We start from the raw sequence: 19,590 nt of genomic DNA on the forward strand, positions 1-19,590 counted from the left end.
TGCCCAGGATAAGGGAAGTTCTCCCTGTCCAGTCCAGTGTTACAACCAACTAGTCCCTCTGGAGAAATGAGAGGTGTTTTCTTTTATTATTAAAAATAGATGAAGATCTTGGACCCATTTTGATGTTTAATTTTCATTTGAGTCAACAGTGCTTCCGATTAACAAAATATTTTCCAAGTACAATATTTGGAAACCAAGTGGATCAAGAGATGGCTACATTGAATATGTTATCTGTAGCTCTAAATATCTCTCCATTGTACCCCATTGTTTCACCTAGCAATAAAATGTTACTGAAACAATATTAAACCGAAACCTGCCAATGTTCCCACACTAGTTAATGTGAGAAGCAAACACCTGCCTGTTGCAGTCCTGCAAAAATGGTTTTAATATAGGGTCACAGAAAATCCAAAGGTTTTATAACCCCCTATAAAACAGCTCTTTGTCTTTTCCCACTAATTCCCTCATGTCACATTTAACAAAACAAGGAAACTATAGATAATAGAGGTGTTTGCAGATTAGCCTTCCAAGCCATAAATAACATAAGGTTTTGCTCACCTACAAATATTAAGGCAGCTTATCAATGTTTAAGCCCCTTCCTCTTTGTAATGGTCGCTCACATTTTAACCCAGGCAAATTGAAAATTTTTCTTTCCTGTCTTCTTACATTGACAGAGTACACATTCGTGAGATTCTATCATCAGATTTCATGGTATAAAGAGGGAGACATCACCTAAACACTCGCCTGCTTCCTGAGAGGCCCTGTTTTGGAAGATGCCCCTGCTTTATGCATTCCTTGTTTTGCTCTCTTTTAGCGATGGCTTCGATCCCGACTGTCCCGCAAGGTGCAGCTGTGACTCTGTGCCCTCGGTGCAATGCTACAGGCTGACAGAGGTGCCCTCAGGCCTCCCCTCCACCACCAAGAAGCTGTACATCAGCCACAGCAAAATTCAACATCTTCAGGTAACTGTTCTTTTTCCACTCACGTTGGTGCAGTTTATTTTGTATGGCTGGGTAAAAGGTGAGTGTGGGATTGTCCACTTAATTTAAATAATCAGAACTTAATCATGCAAAACGTAAAAACAAACAAACAAAAAAATAAAAACATCACATGTGGGTTACTAGTTAACTGGCTTGCTCTGTTCTACTGAGATGGGGATATGCCTCCAGATATTTCTGGAGCAGCAACCAAAAAAACTTTTTTAAACCCAGAATCTATAACTAATGATATTTTATTTCAGTTTTTACTGAAAATTTTTTCTAATCATGTTGTTGTCAAGTAAAAGTAAAGAAATGGTTCTTTCTTAACAAAAAGAGTTTGGGAGCATGTGGCCATTTTATATGCCCAGGATGAAGAATAAATCCTTTTGGAGGGGGAACGTAGTTTTGTTCATGCTATAGGAGGCAGATGATATGAGCGCATCATAAGACTATCACGATGAATCCAGCATATGAGAATTATTCATAGGAACCTTAGATCCAATCAATCATTAGCATCTTTGAGAAAACCTGTACCCATTTTTGTTTTTCCATGGTGCTGCAATTCTTGTTCTATGTGCTTTTAATTATGACTTCTACTTTGATGCTTACCTATTCAAAGGGAAATGAAAAGAGTGCCATAGATTTCTCTGACCTTTACAACACAAAGTCATTTTTGTTTTTGGCCTTAAGTGTTTGAGAGGGATCAAGAGATTAGGATTATCTCCCTAAATTGGCCCCCTCCCTAGAGAGACAACTCTCTCGCCAAGCAGTTAAAAATCTCTGGGCCTCACTTTTTACCTCTGTGAAGTGAGCATGCTTGATTAGATAGGTGATGCCAAGTCCTGTCTAGATGGAAAATTCTATGGCTTTCTGATTTTTCTTTACCGCTCACTGATTCTCCCCTGTTAATCCAAATCCTAAAATAAGAAAAGGCCTCTCTGTGAACCAGGAGCAGAGTCAGCAGGTGAACATATTTCCTCTCCAACTAGAACACCCCTCCTTTTGTTTCTTATGAAATATTAATGTAGGCGCACATAAATACAGAATTTAAAACCCTTGTGGGCCCTGGCTGGTGTGGCTCAGGGGACTGAGGACACACCTGTGAACCAAAGGGTAGTAGATTCAATTTCCAGTCAGGGCTCATGCCCTGTTTGCAGGCCAGGTTCCCAGAAGGGAACACATGAGAGGCAACCACACATTGATGTTTCTCTCCCACTCTTTCTCCTTCCCTTCCACTCTCACTAAAGATTAAAAAAAGCCTGTGTGGTATTTATGTCAAGCCTTACCAAACACAACTGCCCAGTTGTCATCTGTTTACTTTCCTCTTCTAGTCCAGTAGTGCCTAATGCCAGAGTGGGTCTGACCTGATCAGCTCTCAGCATCCAAGCCAGACACCTGGTTAAAGAGCAAGATGCTTAAATATTTGTTCTGAGGACTTGAGATGCAGAGAGATAAAGGGTCAACTAGGCCTGGTAATGATCCTTCACTGCTGCTTTGAAGCCAATAAGATGAAATTATACCTCTCCTCAAATTCAATTTTTGAATCAATCCATTTGTCACTGGTTTCAGTTCACCGAACAGCAATATTGCCACTTCACTGACTTTAGCCCAATTAACTATCTCTTGGAAGGGCAGCTCCAGGAGAAATTTTGGTGAAACACAGAATTGTTTTGTGAAGGAAATGAAAGGTTCTGAGCAATAATATTTCTCTTTATTCTGCTGAAAACACGTAGGTTTTATATGACCATATTTCACTTGTATTTGGTGAATACAATGTATATTCAGTTTATTTGGTTTGAATTACACAATAAGATGCCTATATTAAAAAAATACCTTAAAATGGATCTTCAGATTAATTACAATAGAAATTATATACACATATAAATGCATGCACATGCATCACACATTTATATGCATGTATATGCAAACATATATACACATATATGTATGTATATACCATGATTTAAAATATTTCTATTACTTGTTTATATAATTTAATCCTGTTTGAGACTGGGAACAAAAGATGAAAATGTCGAGTTCCTGTCCTCAAGAAAAGAGGGGCTTTATTTATCTGCTTATCTGTAACAATCCCTGCTTCTTTGAAGGCCAGTGGCAGGAGGCTATAAAGCTCTTGATTCTTCTGTGTGTCCTACGCTGTGCTCCTGGCCCCTTCCTCCTGGCTCTAGTCTTCCTCACCATCCTCAACCCTGCACTCCGTGGGTGCCTTCAGTGTCCAGTATCCCACTTTCACCCTTCCTTGAACTCATAAAAAAAAAATCTGTCTGCATTTCTACTTGACCATAGCCGTCTACTGTCTTACTTATTTCACAATCCTGTTTACACCCGAAACTTTACTCAGTAATCTTGAATTCCCATACCCACTCTCGGGCCCTTATCTCCTTTACATTAAGCTCTCATACTCTGCACTTATCTTTCCACCTCATGGAGTATCCTCACACTAGATCTACCCATGTTCTCTCAGATAATCAGTTTACTGTATTTCTTATCTTTTTAAAATAGTCCTTTCCTTTTTGCATCCCACAATGAGTTATTTCAACACCGATCCAGCAAAGCCTCAGTCTTAAATTAGGATGGCTGTTTACCTTTGTTTCTCCTGTGCCTGAATGTCTGAGTGCTGCTGGAGGGGATCATACAACCTCTCTGCTCATATTTGTGTGTGTGTGTGCATGTGTGTATTCAAGGTCTCTAACTTCATCTGGGTCTTCAATGCCATCCATCTATTCTTTAAATTCTTTGTCACTATCTCCCTTTAATCCTTCAACATCTTCCAAAACTTCAGCATAGTTTTGGCTTCTCAATCCCTGCCCTCCTCATTCTCACCAAATTGCTGACCTCCCATTTTATTGACAAATCATGACAAAATGAAGGCCAGTTGTCTTGATCTCCCTAAGTTCCTGCTGTCTGTACACTAACTTGTTACCATCCAGCTCTGCAAGCTCTTTCCTCCCTAGGGGAGATGTCCCTCTCCATCAAAGCCACCTCCCGCTCCTGCCCTTGAATTCATCTTTCTCACCTCTCCCGAAGCTCCTCTCATATCTTCAGTTGCTCTTTTTCTACTACCTCCCTGTCCTAGCCTATAAATATGCTCCTTCCATTACAATAAGAATAAAAATAAAAATATTTCCATTTCATGTCTCCTCTTGCAACCAACTATCTTTATTTGCAAAACTCTGTGAAAGGGCAGTCTGTACTCATGTCCCCACTTCTTTGTCTTCTACTTACCTTTCAGTTCACCTCTTTGGCTCCTGTCTACTCTACTTTACTAAAACTACTCTCTCTCAGACATTGATTGGCTCACTCCCATTTCTTGAAATTCTTACTTTCTTGCCTTCCATGACTCTACACTTTGAAGCCACCATTATTTCTCCCTGGTACTTCTTTTCTGCCATTTTTATAGGTTTCTTTCCCTCCACTGCCCTTTGGTTTGTGGCTTTTCCAGGGAGTATCAATCCTCAGCCATCCCTTTTCTTACTACGCACACCCTCCTTAAGTGACTTCACTCTGTGTGAGTGGTCATGGCTCCCATAGCTGAGTTTCCATCATAACTTCGCTCCATGTTTGAGACTTGTCCAGCTGCCGACCTCTGCTTAAAATAATGGCCTCAAGGTTTATCCATGTTGTTGCACATGTCAGAATTTCCTTTCTTTAAAGGCTGAACAATATTTCTTTATGTATAACTGATATTGTATATACCACATTTTATTTATCCATTCATCAGTTGATGGACATCTGGGTTCTTTCCTATTTTCAGCGATTATATATAATGCTGCTATGAACATGCATGACCATGTTTGTGTGTGGACATATGTTTTCATTTCTCTTGGGTACATACCTAGGAATGAAATTTTGGGGTAATAGCATTCAGTAAGTCTATGTTTAACATTTTAAGAAACTACATCATTTTGCATTCCCACAGCAATGTAGAACAGTTTCAGTTTCTCCCCATCTTTGCTGACATTTGTTGCTTTTTTTTTACCTTTCTTTTTTGCTTTTAGATCATAGTCCCCATAGTGAGTGTCAGGTGGCATCTCATCATGTTTCGACCTTTCTATGATTAATGACTGATGATGTTGAACATCTTTTCATCTGCTTATTGGTCATTTGTAAATATTTTTTTGAGAAGTACCTGTATGAATTCTTTGCTCATTTTTAATTGGGCTCTTTGTCTTTTTACTATTGAGTTGTAAGAGCTCTTTATATATGCTAAATACAAATCTTCTATCAAATATATTATTTGTGAAAAATTTCACCTGTTCTGTGGGTTGTTGTTTCATTTTCTTGATGATGTCCTTTGAAGCACAAAAGATTTCAACTTTGATTAAGTCTGATTTATTTATTTTTTGTCTTATTCACTTTTACTTTTGGTGTCATAGCTACAATAGCTTTTACAAAACTCAAGGTTATAAAAATTTATGCCCATATTTTCTTCTAAGAGTTTTATATTTTTAGCTTTTACATTTAGAGGACAAACAAGAATGTCTTTTTGATGGTGGTCAATTAAAATGATTGCACTTCACATCTTTTGTGGAAGACATTACTTAAAATTCCCCCTGGAATAAACAGGGTTTACTACTGAATGAGAGAATTACAGAAAACCACTATGTTCTTCCCATACTTTCTAGAATTTTTAAATAGTCTACAGAGAACAAGTGTTGCTTTGATGATCAAAAAACAAATTCCAGCATTGTTTCACAAGTTTCATGCTTGCTTGCTTCATACATGTCTGAGGCAGACACTGTGGAGGAATGTCAGTTCTGTGTGTACATTTGACTTATAAGAAGCCCAAGAAAGGCATATGTCCCTCTGATACTTGGAGCAAAGCCAGCCTAGAATTTAAACCAGAGACAAAGCCTTTTACAGGGAAGCCAGCAGGAGGTGCCCCTCTGCTCTCCTTCATTTTACTTGCCTCGCTTATTTTTTTTTAAACTTTGCATACTTTATTGTAACTTTTCTCTTAATGGGTATCGAGCTGACTAAACTGTAAAAATTGGGATGGCAGCAATGATACTTAGCGAACATTCCTGTGCCTGACTGTTAACACCAAGCCATACAAGCCTTGCTTTCTAAGCAACATTGGAAAACTACCCACAACACCAAGGGTAGCTCTGGGGCACAAGCACCTCTTTCCAGATTTCTTGAGCACAGTCATGCTTAGGCCAGGAAATGGGAAAACAGGTCTGGCAGAGATATTTTTTCCCTCTTGTCAGCTCTGCAAACTCAACTGAAAAGGTGGAAATCCTCGAAGGTTGTGCCACCAGAACTGTGTATTCTTGAGCTAAATGCATGTAATAGCGATAAGGTTAAAAATATATTTGCTTGGGGTATATGTGAAAGCCCCAATTTTCCACTTGCTAACTAGACACACCTGAACAGGTTATTTCACCTCCTTGAACTTTCATTTCCCTCTCTGAGAAAAGAATGCTCATGCTTACACAAAGGTCTTCATGAAGATTAACAGAGTAAATACTTAAATAATGGTAGCCATTTAATTCATAGTTGCAAGTAGTCTGCACTGACTCTGACAAAAAGAAAATGGTTCTTTATGCTTATTAAAAGAAAACAATCATCCTTTGGATACAGTTCAGAACGTGGACTGTGTTTATTAGTTAGACCCGGCCATGTGCTTACAAAGAGAAATCAAGACAAACTGACAAACTGAAGCTCTGACTCCACACCTCGCCTGCTCCCCAGTAAACTGCCCGTTCAGAGCCACACTGTCACTGAGACTCGCTGCACTGTGGGCAGTCTTTCAGGGTGTGTGATCGCTCCAACAGAAGTGGAGGTATTGGTAACCTCCAGTCCTTCTTGGGGGAGATCAGCAGTCCAAGAAGTGAAGATCTGTGTCTCGAGTCACTTCTGACTTTATATGAAATAAAAGTTTTAAAAAGCGTCCTTCAGAATGGAAAGTAGATTAAAGAATACTGAGTCTAAGGAAGGTCACTAAAATTTGGGGGGGCCTGAAGTAATTTTTTTCACTCTGTCTCTCTCTCGTAAAATAAACTTTCTTTTTAAATTTATTTTTATTGTATTTCCCCATTCCCATTTATCCCCCTTATAGCCCTCTCCCACACCTGCAAGCACCACACTATTGTCCACATGAGTCCTTTTTCTTTTTTGCTCAAACCCTCCTCTCCTTAAGAGACCCCCCACCCCAGCCCAGAGTTGTCATCCTGCTCTGTATCTATGAGCCTGTCTCAGTTTTGCTTGTTAGTTCACTTTGTTCATTAGATTGTACATATGAGTGAAATCATATGGTATATGTCTTTCTCTGACTGGCTTATTTCATTCATTTCATAGTGTTCTCCGGGCCCATCCATACTGTCGCAAAGGGTGACATTTCTTCCTTTTTCATCGCCAAGTAGTTTTCCATTGTGTAAATGTCCCATAGTTATTTATCTACTCGTCTACTGAGGAGCACCTGGGCTGCTTCCATCTATTGGCGATTGTAAATAACCCTAATGAACATAGGGGTACTTACACTTTTTTGAATTAGTATTTTGGGTTTCTGGTACAGCCCCTCTGGAAAGCAGTAAAGAGATACCTCAAAAAATTAAAAATGAAATTGCCTTATGATCCAGTTATTGCACATGTGGGACTTTATCTGAATTCTTCATCTTTTAAATGGAAGGTTTGGACGAGATAACCTCTATCATCTCTGCTTCTTTAAGACTCTATGGTTTGTGTTCAGATCTCGAGTCTTTCCTGAAAACAGGTGTGGACCAAATGCAGCAGAAAATGCATTAGAAAACAGTGAGCTGAGGGAGAAAGCTCTATGGGGTCCCATAGAGCTCATTGAAATTCTCAGGTCTTTCACTCACTAACCGTTTAGTTTCCTCATATAAAAGCCGACATTGATAATAGCAAACTTGTAGGGTTATTAGGAGAATTAATAGTAACATAAAAAAGCACTCCAGACTTGCAGATATTCAACAAATATAAGAACAAATTTGCTATTACTGTTGGGATTAGGACTACTTAATACAACCAGTTAAACTGTAAAAAAATTTCAAATCTTAGCAGCAATATATAACCAAAGACAGCTGCCGAAACTATTAAAATTAAAAACATCTGTTCATAGAAATTTTAACATGAGATTCTTCTAATAGAATATCATATGAAGAGATGCTTGAACATAATTCACATCACATGTCCTCCCAGAATTTAAGTACCTATAATAAATCTGGGATGCAAAGTGAACCCACTCTGAAGATGTTAATTGTGCATTGGTATTATAAAAGGATTCAACTACAGATTTACAAATTATAGTTGAAACTGTAAAAAGATTCAACTATAATGTTGAATTATAGATTACAGATTCAGATTACAGATTCAACTATAATTCAACAGATTTACAGATTCAACTATAATTAAGTCAAACATTTAGACGCTCTAGGTAAGTAAGACATGTAAAAATTGCATTGAAAGTTTCATCTTGATTAAATTGTAAAGCAGGTTGAGCATTTTGTGAACTCATCAAGCTGAAGAAAACCTGGGATGATTCTTCTTTCTGCCTAAACCTGATCTTATTCCAAGAACCAAATGCCAAGGATTCCATAATCCCACAGAAAACATACATGTCAAGCTAGGAAGTTGGGGGACATGCAGAGAGATAGAAGTACTTGAATTTGCAAATTGTGGACAAAGTGTATCAGATTTTGTACTCCTTAAAACAGGACAGGAGTAGCATTAGGTCTGGGATATACACATGAGTGTATTTTTGCTCTACAGGGATGGAGACACATGTGTCCTGTTTGTTTCTTCATGGATCATATTTGTCAGTGGAGTGCAAACTGGGCGAAGGAGAGCAGAGAGCAGGAAGCTGGTTTGCAAATCATAATACAGTCGAAAACATGTCTCCGATAGGCCCATCCCCTTGATGACAGTATTTAGGATATTCAAAACACTTACTTCTAATACTTAAAAAAACGAAGGTCATTCATAATTTGAAAAATCCAAACAATGCAAGATGTAAATAGATAATTTGAAAATCCTGTGCAATCTTACACCCTAGAGTTAATAATTTGGTGAAAGATTGGGGTTTTTGGGCTATTATAAGAGGATGCAACAAAGAACATCGAATCCCATAAATCATAATGCAATGTGCAAGGACTGCTGCCTTGAAGTAAACTCGCTGGGTCAGAGAACATACAGCAAAAGTCGGCCAATCCTGCACATTAACAACAGTGTGTGACAGTGCATAAAATACTTTTGATATCTTGCAGTATTAGCAATCATAAACAAAAATAGCCAGGACCTGAGTTTCCATCCTTTTCCAAGAGATAATCTAAAATAAGTCCCGAAAGGAAATTTGAAGTATCAGAATTGAATGCCAGTACATATTTTCTTCCTTACAATAATCTTAGTTTACTGTTTTTGTCGCCCCCCCCCCCCACTGCTGCTCCTGCTGCTTTTGTTTGTTTGTTTGTTTTTGTAGCTATCTAACTTCACCAAGAAGTTGGCTCTAGAAGACATTATTCTTCTGGCCAGTGGAACTGAATCAGTAGAAAATGATGCTTTCAAAACCCTGAGGACCTTGAAGACCTTGGAACTTTGGAAGAATAAGCTCAGACGAGTCCCCAGGGCTCTCCCAGACAGTCTCGAAGTGTTAAAGCTAAATGATAATTCAATCTATGTCCTACACGGATCTGATTTTGAAGGGCTGGAGAGATTAAAAACCCTTGAACTTAAAAACAACCTGATCTCCTCTCTCTCTCCCAGCATGCTCTCCTCCCTTGGCAGCCTGCAGAGTTTGGTGTTGGATGGCAACCATATCGAGTCTGTAGCTGGACCACTGGCACTGCCCCATCTGAAACACATGAGTTTGGAGAACAACAAACTACATCTTATACCAGCTGGCTTCTTCACTTCTCTTCAGTCTTTGCAGTTTCTCAGTTTCAGTGGTAACTTTCTGACTAAAATTCCCATTCATCTGCCCAGATCCTTGCTCTCTTTAAAGATGGAGAGAAACCAGCTCCAAGTGGTAAGGTTTCGAGATATGAAACACTTGGAGAACCTATCGCATCTTTACCTGTCAGAAAACTCACTCTCTTCCATCGAAGGGGCACAGCTCCTTGCCAATTTAACCACTCTTGAATTGTCCCAAAACCAGCTTCAAATGTTGCCCCTCAGACTACCAGCAAGGCTACAAAAGCTTGATATTAGCAATAATCGGATTCAGAGAGTTACAGTGCGAGACTTCCAGGACCTCCAAGACTTGAGACATCTGTTTCTGGACAACAACGTTGTCAGCGCGTTCGAAGCCGGAGCCCTGCAGACGTGCTCTCAGCTCTCCAACCTGGCGCTGGAGCAGAACCTGCTGCTGTCCATACCGCTAAGGTACGGGAACGTTACCACTGATGACTCTATATCATAAAAGTTCTGGGAAGACTGGGGCAATTAGCAACACATGCAGGCAAGAACTCTAGTTAGAGCAAACAACTGATGACCAAGGCTACCCAAGAGTTTAGGGGGAGAAGTTTTAAACGAGGGTTTGGAATTTCCTGGCCACAAGTTGAATACTACACTAACTTATTTTGCCTGTGTGTCTGCCTGCAAATGTTGGAGCTTGTTTGTGTTTTCCTTACATTCTGGTTCTGGTTGTGTCCTCAATCTCTCCTCTCTCTCTCTCTCTTTCTCTCTCCCCCTCACATACACACACGCCTTCATACTCTGACACTTAATTTAGGTTTCCAAATATTTCTCCCTGTGTACCCAGCCCACCGCATGTTTCCCCAAACTGGTCATAGTTTATAATTAATGTACATGTTTACATTAATGACCCTATTTATTTGTTTTATTCCATGTTCTACATTTTAAAGTAGATAACTAAAAAAAACAGTAGAAGGCTGCAACACTATTATTTCCTGTGAAATGATATTATGATGTTTATCATCTGTGCCGACCAGTGGATTCTTTTTCTTTTTAGCAGTTTATAGAAAAAAAGCTTTTGCCCCACTTTTATTATTATCAAATTTCTCACAATACACCAGCTTCTGGCCTCTATAGAATCCTATGACACTCCACTTACTCATTTTCATTGTTAGTTACAATAATTTTCCTTACTAATGACAAAAGGAAAATTATCTTTGTTATGTGCAAATGTTAATTTTTTATAGTTAAAAAATTAATTTTCTTATTATATGCTATGGTAACCATACTCAAAACAAAGCCTCAAAGAGTGATTTTCCAACTGAAATCCATCCACACTTTAAAATATATATTGATGTTCAGACCTTACTTCAAACCAATTAAATCAGACACTCAGGGGGTGTCTGGGTTGGGTCCCAGACATCGGTGTTTTTAAACAGTTCAGCAGATGAATTTAATGTGCGGCCGGGGCTGAGGACTCGTGGGCGAGGACAACGGGGCAAGTAACCTGAGATGAGAATATACTTTTCCTGAAGCTTAAATTAAGCAACATAACTGCCTGCCCTGTCAGCAAGCGTGGCCAGCTATGAGAGCAAGCTCTTGTAGAGAGTGATTTTTAAATTCTCCGTCAACACCTGCCCTCATTCCTTGCCTTTTCTTTGAATTGAAAAGTGGGAATGACTCAGAAAAGTTTCTCTGTGGTTTTCCTCCCAAGAAGAATTAAAACCACAATAAGATCTCTTCCTTGTATTTAAATTTAAATTTTTTTATTTATAAGCTTTAAACAACACACTCTTTTTTATTTGCATACTTCTTACTTATATACAGTTACACTTTAAAATTCAGTTTTCTATAAATAATTGTAAACATATGTAACCTACTTCTATCACAAACTATTTCCAAACATCCCTTCTTCTGTCTACCGTCTTCTGTATTTCACAAGAGTAATGGTTTATGGTTTTAGGTACACATGTATTAAAGTATCTACACCATTTGCCTCAATACGCTAATTGATAGAAAAGTCATACCTGACATTTAATAACCGCTGGCTAAGATCAGCAATGAATTTATATATATTTATTGTTTCTTGCAGCAATCCTGTGAAGGAAGGTATTGTTTTACTTCTAAAAATTATTGATTCATGTCCCTTTTCAACTAAAATAGTGGGAACTTAGTATTTTTTCTTATCAATTTATTTATGTGATTCCATTCGATAAGAACAATATTGAAGGGTTTAATGACTAGGAACCAGAAAAACACTAAAGAGTTATGAAATAAGACAAGAGGAAGGGTTAAAGACCTATAGAAAAGACTGAGGTTTGCACTTAAAATTACTTTTTAAAAATAAATTTTTTCTAGCTTCAGAAGGGGCCAAACTATAGAAAAAGTGGGTGTTGCTCAATCTGAGTTTCTTTGCAGATTTGGAAAATGGTCGTGACCTTCCCTTCCATCCTGTTCCCGTGCTTTTGCAGGCTCCCCAGGACATTAGCCAGGCTGGACCTAAAAGGCAATGCCATCCAGGACGTTGCTGAGAGGGAGCTCAAGGATCTAAAGCAGCTTCAGGTTCTAAACCTTAGGAACAACAAGATCTCTGCCTTAAACTTCAAAGCTCTGGAGGGGCTGCCTCGCCTCCGGCACCTGTATCTAGACGGAAATCCCTGGAACTGCACCTGCAGTCTCCTAAGAGTGAGGGAGGTCCTGAAGGCCAAGGGAACAGACGTGAGGGGAGGACAGTGCGCAGCGCCAGCCGAAAGACAAGGGGAAAGCTGGATGTCCTCCAAGAAGATCATGAGGCAATGTGAGCAACACCTACACCTGACTGAGAAGAGCAAAGAGGCCAAAAAGAAGCCAAAACCTGAAGAGCACTCCAGCATCAGAATCAACCTAGAGGATGATGATTACGATTACGAAATCGATTAAGTGTAGGCTAAGTTTACAGTTTAGAAAAAGGTTTTGTTTCTTGTTTTTAAATAGGCTTCATTTTTAGAGCATTTTTAGGTTCCCAGCAAAACTGAGAGGAAGGTATGGTGGTCTCCGGTATGTGCCCTGTTCCCACGCAGGTGCAGCCCCCTGACAACAGCCCCCACCAGAGAGGCACATTTATTACAGTCAGGGCACCTGCAGGGGCACATCATGATCCTCCGAAGTCCACAGTTTACATTAGGGTTCACGCTCAGTGTTTACATCCTGTGAGCTCTGACAAATACATGGTGGCAGGTATCCATCATTATGGAGTCATGCAGAGTAGTTTCGCGGCCCTAAATATTCTCCATGCTCCAGAAACAGTTTAATGCTCAGTGTTGTAAGTAGAAATATACTACATATTTAGATATATGAAAGATTCTTTTTGGTAAGTCTTTTTTTATTAGAATGAAATGAGGATTTAGATAATTTAAGGTAGGGGGAGGAAAGTAGAAAGGAACAATGGAAGGAAGATATAAGATTCCTTCCATGTTAAAAGTAACTTCTTTGTGTTTTATACTGAAATCTAGACAAATAACAACATCAAATAAAATCGCCATCTGGTTAACTTCCTGCCAATGGAGTAGTTCATTTTATCAAATTAAAAGTGATGATTTTGTATATGAAGCTGGTATAAACATACGGGTATGTAGACCTACGCTACAGGCTTTCAGCTGCAAGCAATAAAAACTGACGGTGGCTGACTTAAGCAAGAAGTCAATGTTCTGCTAATTCTTTGCAAAGGGTTCACAGGTCTTCTCAAATCTCTGCTTGGTTGCCTCTGCTCCTCCCTTACTCCGTAGGGAAGAGGTTCATGGATGTCCTGGTTTCAGTTGGGGAAGGTATCTTCAATGCTGATGCTCAGAAAAATCACCTTGGGGGAGTCCTTTGTCTTTTCATCAAGTAGTGCTCTGAAACCAGGACAACCATGAACTTTGGACAGCCACAGTTTCAAGGCTGGAGGCAAAAATTCTGGTTTCCTCGGTATAAAATGGCACTTGGGGAGGGAAAGGGAGGGAAGGCTGGAAGGGAGTCTGTTGATGTTTAACTCTCTTGTCTTTATACAGGTTGTACAGATTCCACTGGCCCCGAGAAACTGAATTTCCTTTTTAAAAGTCTCTATTTTGCCAGGGGTCATGGCTCACTCACATCACGTATCATTTAGTTAATTAGATAGTTTGCTCGTAGCTAATTTTGTTTAAATAAATACAGACACACCTGAAATAACTACCATCTTTACAAATCAACCCGGAACTCAATATTTTTCCATCATATAATTGTCTAGTGAATGTTAAAAATAGGTTCTTGCCAGATTATCAGTCTGAAACCTCAAGGAATGGCAAAAGTGCCCCAAAGCACAGTTTTATGACAATAAGCTTTGTAGAACTGGTGCCTTACTAGTAATAGTAGAGGGCCATCTTAACGTTCTGATTTAGGAGCATTGCTGGCTCTATCCCTGAGCCCTAGTACTGCCTTTATTCTAGTTGTCATCTGTTTCTGACAGGGAAGAGCTGATATGATGGATTCCCTACCCCTTTCTCTCTAAAGCAAGATTTGTTCTAATATTCTCTATAGGTTTTCACAGGGCACTGTTTCTAGGAATGCAGTGCAAAGGATTGGGTTTAATAGTCATTATTCAACTTTCAAACAGTCACTGACAATTGCCCTTAGAGTATTCTTATCCCAATCTATCTTGATTTCCAAAAAATACTTGGTATATAGTCACTCCTTCTCACCTGCTCTCTCCCCACAACACAACCCCCAACTCTCCCGCCCAGGGTCGGGTTGTTTTTCAGTCTCGTGGTGCTCACTTCTGCTTTAGGGTTCATCATCTGCTTTTTAAAAAAGAATCACAAATGCACTGAAAATGAAACTGTTTGAATACACACACACACAAAAACATGTCCATGTGTTAAAGAAAAAGTAGCTCCTGATAATTATTCATTTGAAATTGTAATACAATTCCAAGATGGGATCCGTGTGGTGAAGACTATGTACCCAGATTGTTGATCCCAACGGACCACTTCCCCCAAATGTTGAACAGACTCATTAGTCATGTTTGCAGACACCTGTTTTGAAATGGTCATCAGCATTTACCCTCAGTCTTTATAATTTTGCCAGTCTGATAGGTGATAAGACAGTCTCTTGTCTGATTTTCACTTTCCTGATGACTAGTGAGGTTGGGCATGTTTTTTATATCTTTGTAATCCTTTGCATTTCTTCTTCTGTTTTTGACCTATTCATATCCTTTACTCATTTTTTAAAACTCAGTTCTTTGTCTTTTCTAAACATAAATTTATAGGATTTCTTTGTGTAGGAGGGATTATCACTATTTTGTCAGCTATATTACTAATATTTTCTCCCAGGCCTTCCTTTTCCTTTAGCTTGGTTTGTGGTGGTTTTGCCTTATAGAAAATATTAACCTTTAGATAGCCAAGTCTGTCAATCTTTCATATATGAAGCATACATTATGCACATATAGTATGTGTATATACACTAAGATATATTTTAGTGTATATATTATGTGTGTATTTATATATGTACATGTATCTATCTCTGGATATGTAGATATACATCTTAGTTACCTATGTTTCAGTATTCTATGTTACTTAGAAGTTATCTGTATAACTCATATCAATTAATTAATTAACCTGATTTAATATTATCTCCGATTGTTAAAGTTAAATAAGAATCTTGGAAATTCTATTGAAAATGACATTACAGCCCTGGCTGGTATAGCTCAGTGGATTGAGCGTGGGCTGTGAATCAAAGGGTTGTCAGTTCAATTCCCAGTCAGGGCACATGCCTAATTGAGGACCAGGTCCCCAGTGGGGGAATGTGAGAGGGAACCACACATTGATGTTTCTCTTCCTCTCTCCCTCCCTTCCCCTCTCTCTGAAAATAAATAAATAAAATTTAAAAAAGAAAATGACATTACGGATTATAGTTAATATTTATATGAAAAGTTCATCAGAATTTATAGAGTTCTAAATTGTTGAATGTATAACTTTACCTTTTTCTAATTTTAAACATTATGTGGGAGTAAACTTAATCTGATCAATAACCCAGTACAAGAAGTTTAGGAAGTTCAGATTAACTAGTTTTTCTATGAGAAGACAAAACCAGGGAATGAACTTACAGATTTATTAAAACCCCAAACTGTTAAAACAAGATTATTCACTCAAGGACTTTGGATTCTTAAATAAAAATGCTTGTGACCTAAAAGTTTCTGTAAGGAAGTGATTTGCTTTTCCTCAAAAAGCCAGTATACAGTTTAGTTTCTTTACTTTCTGCAAATTCCAGAAATATTAGACATATAAGTCTATATGTGTACTTTTATGTGCTATAAAACCATCAGAATAAAGCCTCTTTTAGCTAGGAGATTTTGCAGTCAAAGTCAAATGTTGGCCAACTTTTTATGTAAATGACCAGACAGCAAATATTTTAGACTCTGTGCGCCTTGTGATGTCTGTTGCAGCTACTGAGCTCTACTACAGACAATTAATGAATGAATGGATGTAGCTATGCTCAAATGAGAATTCAAAGAAAAACTGCTGGAAGACTTCTGCTTTATGATCCAGACTGTAAGGAGCTTGGAGGTTGTCCATCCATCAAGACAACAAGTAAAACATTGGACAAACTAAAAAAATCGACAACTCTTCTCGCATCCATTAGAGAAGTGAGGTCATAAGGAAAACTGTGGCCACTACGATGGAGAGGCAGAGAGGACATAAAATACAGAGAATCACAACTTAGGGGGCAGAAACTGCCACGGGAACCAGTGCCGTGGAAGGAAACCCTGAGCTGTGATGTAACACATAAATTGCTGGAGGCTCAGAGCAGACAAATATGAGAATTTAAAAATCTGGGAGTCCCAGACACAGTGAGGCTCACCTACTTTTGTGAGTTTTGCCTAAAGTGAATATTGGCGCAAAATCCCCTCACGCTTCTGGCAACGGGAGAAGGAAAGGGGCCATCATGAAATACAACAGAGTACTCTGTTTTTCACAAGAAGGCCTGCCATCAAAAGGAATTATTTTACCAGGTCCAAAACTACTGCGGTTTTATCAGAGTCCAACCAGCCTAGCGGAAGGAAAACACCCAACTCCAGCCCACTCTATAATCTCGTCCTATAAAAGGGGGTGAATTGAGGAAGTAAAAAGCCCTTAAGTTCACAGGTCAGAAGCAAACATCACTAAAAACTGAGGCTTTATCTTAAGAATACTTCCCAGCAATGAACAAGCAAAATTTGAAATTAAAAATACAACACCGTTACATTTAATTCCATGGACCCTCAGGTTTGTGGGAAGTAGACTCATACAGAGGTGACATGGTCAATAACAAGAAATGTTGGGAGTAAGAAACTATTATGAGAAGGAAGGAAGGAGATTCCGAATGGGGGGACTTGGGAAGTTCATGGGGAAAGACAGGTTTTAAGAGGGACATGGGAGAGTGCATAGGAGATAAGGTTGAAAAATGCTCTAATTGTCAGGTTTGGGTTTCAATTAACTCCTGAGAGCAATGGAACTTCCGTAAAGATAAAGATGTTGTGAAAAGAATGAGTTAGGAGTATTGGTATGAAGGACAGAAACTCATGTTTTATTTTCTGTTCAATAACTTAAATGAGAAACATTGATCATTTGCCTCCATTACATGCCCTGACCCGGGAATCAAACCCACAGCCTTTTTGGCATATAGGATGTCACTCCAACCAACTGAGCCACCTGGCCAGGACTGGGGTAATTTTTTTTTAAAGCAAGGTCCTTTACATTCCAGTAGGAGAAGAAAAAAGTATAGCTAAGTAGTTTAATTCTTCACACTTCCTTGTTCTGATAATTCCTGTTATTGAATTGCTGTGAGTCAGAAATATCCATTGTTGTATTCTAGGAAGGAAGGAAGGAAGGAAGGAAAGAAGGAAGGAAGGAAGGAAGGAAGGAAGGAAGGAAGGTAGGAAGGATCAGTTTGTCCAACACTATGCTGTATACCTGAAACTGATACAAAACAATATTGAGTGTAAACAGTAACTGAAAAATAAAACTTAAAAAGCACAGACAGAGCCACCCTGCTTTCAGAGGTCTTACATCATACGCCAGCAAGAGAAAATTGAGCAAGCAGGTTTGGGAGTCAGTCTGTGTCCTTCCCCCTCTACTGTGATCTGGCACACCTTGGCCCAGGGCTTGGACATCCCAGGGATACAGGGAAGGAGTGTGTATGCCGACAAGACTGTGGCCTCTGAACTCATGGGTTTTAAACAATACAGATGACTAAAAAAAAAAAATGATAGTAAAAAATAAAAAAATCAAGCTGACCAAGTATTGACTGACAACAGAAAGGAGTTTTAAAGAACATTTTCAGTGAATGGATTTAGAATACGTTCTAAATTTTATGTTCTCCTATAAAATAAGTTTTAATTATTTTTTAGGGGATAAGAGCTAATTTAGTTGTATGAGGTAAGAGACTTGGTTTACCTATTTTAGGTTTTATTGACTGACTGATTGGTTGACTGATTCATTCGTTCATTCATTTATGGGGTGAAAACTGGATGTCTATTCAGTACAAACACTGGTCCATGCCCAAAAGGGCCTCAGTGGACAAAGCAGACGAAAATCCCTAATATCATGAAACTTAAATTTTATGGCATTCTGACAAATATTGTAAATAATTAAATATGTTGTGTATTAGATCATAATTGCAGTAAGGAAGGTGAGACAAAATGTTATAAGTAAATGGTGGACAAAGGGGAGGACTTTTAAATAGGGTGGCTAAAAATAGCCACCCTATTTATACTCAATCACTTCTGAGTACAGTCTTGAAGAGTTTTGCTCTGCCTGCTGATTCTTTTACTTTTATCTGCCTGCAATATTACTTGATTGTAATAATTTCTACCAGCAATTTTTTATCCTTCAGAAAATGGAGTCATTTCTCAGAAATTCCTTGAGCTCAGAAATCTAAGAGGGAGACTTGGCTACTTTTTTTCATGATTATAATTTAAGAAATGACTGGAAGTGGGATGGTACAAAAACTGGAGTTTGGGGGCTTTGGTGGTACAGTCAGAAGGGCGCTACACCTGCCTAGGTCTCACCACAAGTACACCTAGGTCCGAGGTGCCTGTGCATGAATTAGTATCTTCAGTGATAGGGCCTGTTCGTACTGCCCAGCTGTGTAGGGCAGTATGACAAGGTCTGTGGACCCTCTGAGTGGGTCATGGGGTATACTTGTAAAAAATACGGATTCAACACAACTATTGATCAGACCCAATGAGGGTCTGAACAACTCTATTGTTATCAAAATGACACATTTGTACCCCAAAGTGTGGCCCTAACACAGATATCTTTGCCTTACATCAAATTTGTCATCTTCTGTGTTCCTTTTTATAAATGAGGACAATCTGGGGTGAGTCTTAATATTACTTAAGATAGGCTTGAGTGACCCAGAATATTGACTTCTATGTGAGAATTGGGTAAAAGACAAAGGAAATCTATTTTGTATCTCTTTTTATTGTTATTTTCCAAGTGATAAATCTGTATGAGGTGCCTTATGAAATGGCTTTTGGGTACAGATTTCTCACCTCAGTCACAAAAGATCTCCCCAGTGTACTGCCAGCCTTCCCAACCTATTTCTCACTGTTCTGTGTGCCTTTTGCTGCATCCACAATTAGGGTACTAGATGTCCCCTCCTCCCAAAGTGTCCTCTTCTCCTTTCCCTGGCAAATTACTATCTACCCATCAAAAGGCTAACACACTAAAAGAAATCATAATTAAAT

At 38.8% G+C, this 19,590-nt stretch overlaps 1 protein-coding gene across 1 annotated transcript; it reads left to right on the forward strand.

The window, feature by feature from the left end:
- The first annotated feature begins 770 nt into the window (after positions 1-770).
- Positions 771-12,823, forward strand: LOC119000315 (nephrocan-like). Its single transcript, XM_037065298.1, has 3 exons — positions 771-959; positions 9,433-10,334; positions 12,338-12,823. Exons 1-3 carry the CDS (start codon positions 771-773, stop codon positions 12,783-12,785), a joined length of 1,539 nt encoding a protein of 512 aa, XP_036921193.1. The 3' UTR covers positions 12,786-12,823.
- The last annotated feature ends 6,767 nt before the right edge of the window (positions 12,824-19,590 follow it).

This window comes from Sturnira hondurensis, unplaced genomic scaffold, assembly GCF_014824575.4.
Source record: "Sturnira hondurensis isolate 20B ecotype Veracruz unplaced genomic scaffold, ASM1482457v3 Scaffold0015596, whole genome shotgun sequence".
Lineage (NCBI taxonomy): Eukaryota > Metazoa > Chordata > Mammalia > Chiroptera > Phyllostomidae > Sturnira > Sturnira hondurensis.